Genomic DNA, 4,461 nt, shown 5'->3' on the forward strand with positions numbered 1-4,461 from the left:
TTGGAAATTATATTTTGATAGATCGAAGACAGACAAGGCTTCAGGAGCAGGGATTGTTCTGGAAGAACCATTAGGGGTCAGGCATTGCTATTCTTTCCAGCTAGATTTCCAATGCACCAACAACAGGGCCGAATATGAGGCTTTGATTATAGGGCTCGAAATGTTGGTAGAATTAGGAGTCCAGTCCGTGGAAATCTTGGGAGATTCCATGCTTGTCCTAAAACAGATTGCTGGAGAATATAAGTGTCTGAATCCCTCTCTGGCTGTATATCTAGTGGCAGCTAGAAATCTGCTAACATAATTTAGAGAAGCTACTTGGGAGCACATCCCAAGGGAGAAAAACTTCGCAGCCAATGAACTGGCTCAGGTAGCATCAGGCATACAAATGCCTGAAGACTGCGTCCAGAGGATCATCAAGGTAGGAAGGAAAAGTCTACCGTCAGTTCTGACTAGAGGAATGGAGATAGAAGTCAATTCTGCCTTGATCACTAAAGACGATTGGAGGGAACCTATCATGACTTACTTGCAGTACCCCACTCTACCCTCTGAGAAAAGAGTCAGAATCATGGCTACAAACTATCTCATGTGGAATGAAGATTTGGTCCGAAAAAGTGAGGATGAGGTGCTATTAAGGTGCCTCGGAAAGACAGAATATATGAAAGTCATGGGGGAAACCCATGAAGGGGTCTGTGGGGCTCACCAAGGAGGAAGAAAGATGTGCTGGTTAATTAGAAGGTATGGCTACTTCTGGCCAACCATGTTGAAGGATTGCATCAACTATTCCAAGGGATGTGAAGCTTGTCAAAGACACGGCCCAATCCAGCGGGCTCCTTCAGTCCCCATGAATCCAGTAGTGAAACCATGGCCTTTTAGGGGATGGGCAATGGATCTCATTGGCAAAATCTATCCAGCCAGCAGCCAGCAGCATTGTTTTATCATTGTTGCTACAGACTATTTCACCAAATGGGTAGAAGCCAAGCCAATCAAAACCACAACTTCTCAAGAGATCATCACCTTTATAGAAGAACAGATCATACAGAGATTCGGCATTCCAGAATCGATCACAACTGATAGGGGTTCTTCTTTCATATCTAGGGATATGCTAGATATGGCAGAAACATTCAAGTTCAAGCTGCTTCAATCTACCCCCTATTATGCTCAAGCTAATGGACAGGCAGAATCAAGTAACAAGGTGATTATCAATATCATCAGAAAGATGCTGGAGAAGAATCCGAAGCAATGGCATGAGAAGTTGTCAGAAACTTTGTGGGCATACAGAACTTCAAAAAGAGAAGCAACTGGCATGACTCCCTATGCTCTGACCTACGGCCATGATGCAATTCTGCCCATGGAGATAGCAGTCCAGTCTCTTAGAATTGCTCATCAGCACGATCTCATAGGAGAAGATTACTCTCAAGCCATGCTACTTGAATTAGAAGAATTGGATGCAAGCAGGATTGACACCCTCAACAAACTCTTAGCAGGAAAACAGGCTGTGTCAAAGGCATACAACAAAAGAGTCAGAGATAAGAGTTTTGAAGAGGGGGAAATAGTCTGGAAGGCAATTCTGCCCCTTGGAGCACACATAGCTGGATATGGAAAATGGTCACCTACGTGGGAAGGTCCTTTTGTGATTAACCAGATCCTCGGAATGGGGGCATATAGGTTGCAGGACAGAGATGGAGTTATTCACAACGCCCCAATCAATGGCAAATGGTTAAAGAAATTCTACCCAACCATGTGGGATTCACAAGCTGTACAGACAGATCCCGGGATAGAAGAGGAACAAGGCTGACTTCTTCTATTTTTTGAATCCATTTTTGCTTTAAAGATTGTTTCGTTTCTGCTTTTACAGTGTTGTTTTGTTTATTACGTCAAGGGTAAATAAAAATAGTAAAATGCTATTTAAGAACAAACTTTATTTAAAAATAGCCACCTTAGCGGCAAAGGTGTCCAAAATAAAAAAAAATAAAAAAAAATAAAGAAACAGAAATGAAAAACTAAAACCCTAATTTTCTAAGGGTTTCCTGCAGATTCGCCTTCTTGACAGAGAGTTCTTTCTGGAGCAACACTCCTTGATGAATCGAGGCTTCTGTAATTTCCAATGCTGGCCTGGAAGCTGCAACCATGCTCTGCACAAGAAAGGTGGCTTTGGTTTTGGAACTCAGTCCAGCCCCAAGTTTGTTCTGCACCTCCCTACACTCTGCCAGCTGTTTTTGGAGTTCTTCAATCTGCTTCTCCAACTTATCCGCGGTAGCCTTAGCCTCCTTATATCCAGCCACCATCTGATCCAGTTCTGTTTTCTGCCTGGCAAAGTCAGCCAGATTAGCTTCATGTGTGGCCTTGCAGAAGTTTTGAACGTAGGCCTAAGATCTTCATAGCGATCATGCAGATTAAGCACATCTCTGGCCAGGCTTAGGCCCATCTCAAGAATAGGCCTCGGAGCCATGTTCTGTCTATGCAGCAGGTCCAGGTCCTTCATCAACTGATCTAGAACCCCTGTATCTTCATCAAATTCCAGCTCAGTGGACTGCCAGATTTTTAACCTCTCCATGGCCTCCTGCACTGCTCTAGATTTTGCCTTGCTCGAAGGAGAGCTGAGTTTCTCCAGCCTCTCCAGTTGAGCATCCAGGTCCATGGCTTCAAATTCTTCCAGCTCTGGATCAGCAAAAGAAGCCGTGACAGATGATCCTGGAAAGGAATGAATAGGCATCTGCAGAAGAGAACATAAGTTAAGACCAGACAGAAAGTGGAAGATAAAGGAGGCTCAAAAGTTATGAAAACTTACAGCGACAATGGGAGGCTTCAGAGGGCTGGACACCGCAGCCAGGGCACCAGTAGCTTTAGGCACTTCCACCTGGAAAGACTGCAAATGTTAAAAAGACAGAACAGACAGAACACCAGGAAAACATGAACAGTTGAAGGGGAAAATTACCACAACCACAGGAGCAGCTGCAGTCGTTCCCACCTCAACCTCCGGGACCACAGCGGTTAATTCTGCCTGATCCACGGGGTCTGATGCAGATGGCTCCACCTGATCCTCGGCCTCTGGAGCGGCAGTGGAGTGTTCTGCATCAGCATCCTCAAAAAGAGCCAGTTCTGAGCTGGTCAGCTCAGCACTCGGACCCTTTTGTTGCTTCTGCGCCAAGGCAATGCTCTCCGCTATCACCTCAGCAGGAATTTCATCCTACAAGAAGGGGTCAGAACAGAAGGAATGAAGCAAAAGAGGAACTAATGCGAGTCACAGACTAAAACTCACCTCGTCTTCCACCGCTGCCACCTTCTTTGGGGCACCTCCTCCAGCTCTTGCAGCTCTTTTTCCTTCTCCACCTCCTCAAAGGCTTCTCGCAGCTCATCGTCCGTCCCAGAAGTAGTGGCTGGGATTGCTGCGGCTTCTTCTGCGGCAAAGTATTCCACTTCACCCCTCTTCTTAAGCTTTTTTAACTTAGTAGGAGGAGGAGAAGGACTCCCAGCTGGACAGAACAAAAGGAAAAGATTAGAAAAGAGAAAACAGAATAAATCCAGAGAGAACAGTTGGAATGCTCCAAACTTACCAGGAATGCCAGGCCGCGCGGTATTATCCAGAGGGGGACCAGGCCCTTTTCTTTTTCTTCTACCAGAAGGAACAGCCTCGGCAGGGGTTTGTTCTGCCTCAACATCATCCTCTTCATCAGCAGAAGGGAGCTCCAAATCCCCGGCGGCAATGACAGAAGAGACTGCACCAAGCAGTTAGAGGTTAGAGGCCAATCCAACAGGAAAAGACAGAAGAAAATTAAAAAGGAAAGGCTTACCAATCACTTCTCCAGCCTGGACAGACTGTCCACCCACGTTCTTTGTCAGGGAAGGATCTAATAACAGGCAGAACATAGGTTAAAAACAGATTATCAAGACAGAACAAGTCCCAGACAGAATCAAGTATCTACCTTTTATGATTTGTGCATTAATGTCCTTGATGGTCTGGATCATATGCGCTTTGGCCTCCCCCTCCGCAAAAAGATGCCAGTTCTCCCAACCGTCAAAAAGCGTCTTGAGGGCAGTAACAGAAGCTGGTAGATTTTGGAATCTGGTTTGCCACCAGGCGTCAAAATCAGCAGAACTGCAGGAATTTGGCTCCCATGAGGGATAGAGGGCATCCGTGCTATTATTTATCTTGTTCACTGCACACCGGGCATCCTTGTGCACCTCCAGATCATCTACATCCCTCCAGGAAGAGGCCCGATTGCAACTCCGATATGATTTCAACGGTATGAGCTGAGGGCAGCCAAGCTGTCTTGCACAGAAGTTGGGATGATAAACTTCTGCCCCCAAATGATAGTTTGGAGGTTTGCCCCCACCATGGGGCAGATCTCTGGGCAAAGTAATGCTTAGAAATTTCTTCCTGAAATCTGTTCTGGCAGCCTCGTCTTCTGGTTCTTTCTCGAAAAGCCGAGATCCAGTCTGGAACCAAGGATAGGTCCTTCT

The 4,461-nt window shown here is 45.9% G+C and overlaps 1 protein-coding gene across 1 annotated transcript; it reads left to right on the forward strand.

Annotated features, from left to right (window-relative positions):
• On the forward strand, nucleotides 758-1,796 carry LOC109949789 (uncharacterized protein K02A2.6-like). Its single transcript, XM_020566118.1, has one exon. The coding sequence runs from the start codon at nucleotides 758-760 to the stop codon at nucleotides 1,793-1,795; it is 1,038 nt and encodes a 345-aa protein (XP_020421707.1). The 3' UTR covers nucleotide 1,796.

Source organism: Prunus persica, chromosome G1 (genome assembly GCF_000346465.2).
Source record: "Prunus persica cultivar Lovell chromosome G1, Prunus_persica_NCBIv2, whole genome shotgun sequence".
In the NCBI taxonomy this organism is placed as follows: Eukaryota; Viridiplantae; Streptophyta; class Magnoliopsida; order Rosales; family Rosaceae; genus Prunus; species Prunus persica.

Coding starts and splice junctions, on each gene's coding strand:
- LOC109949789 (XM_020566118.1), top strand. CDS start 758: ATGTTGAAGGATTGCATCAACTATTCCAAGGGATGTGAAGCTTGTCAA.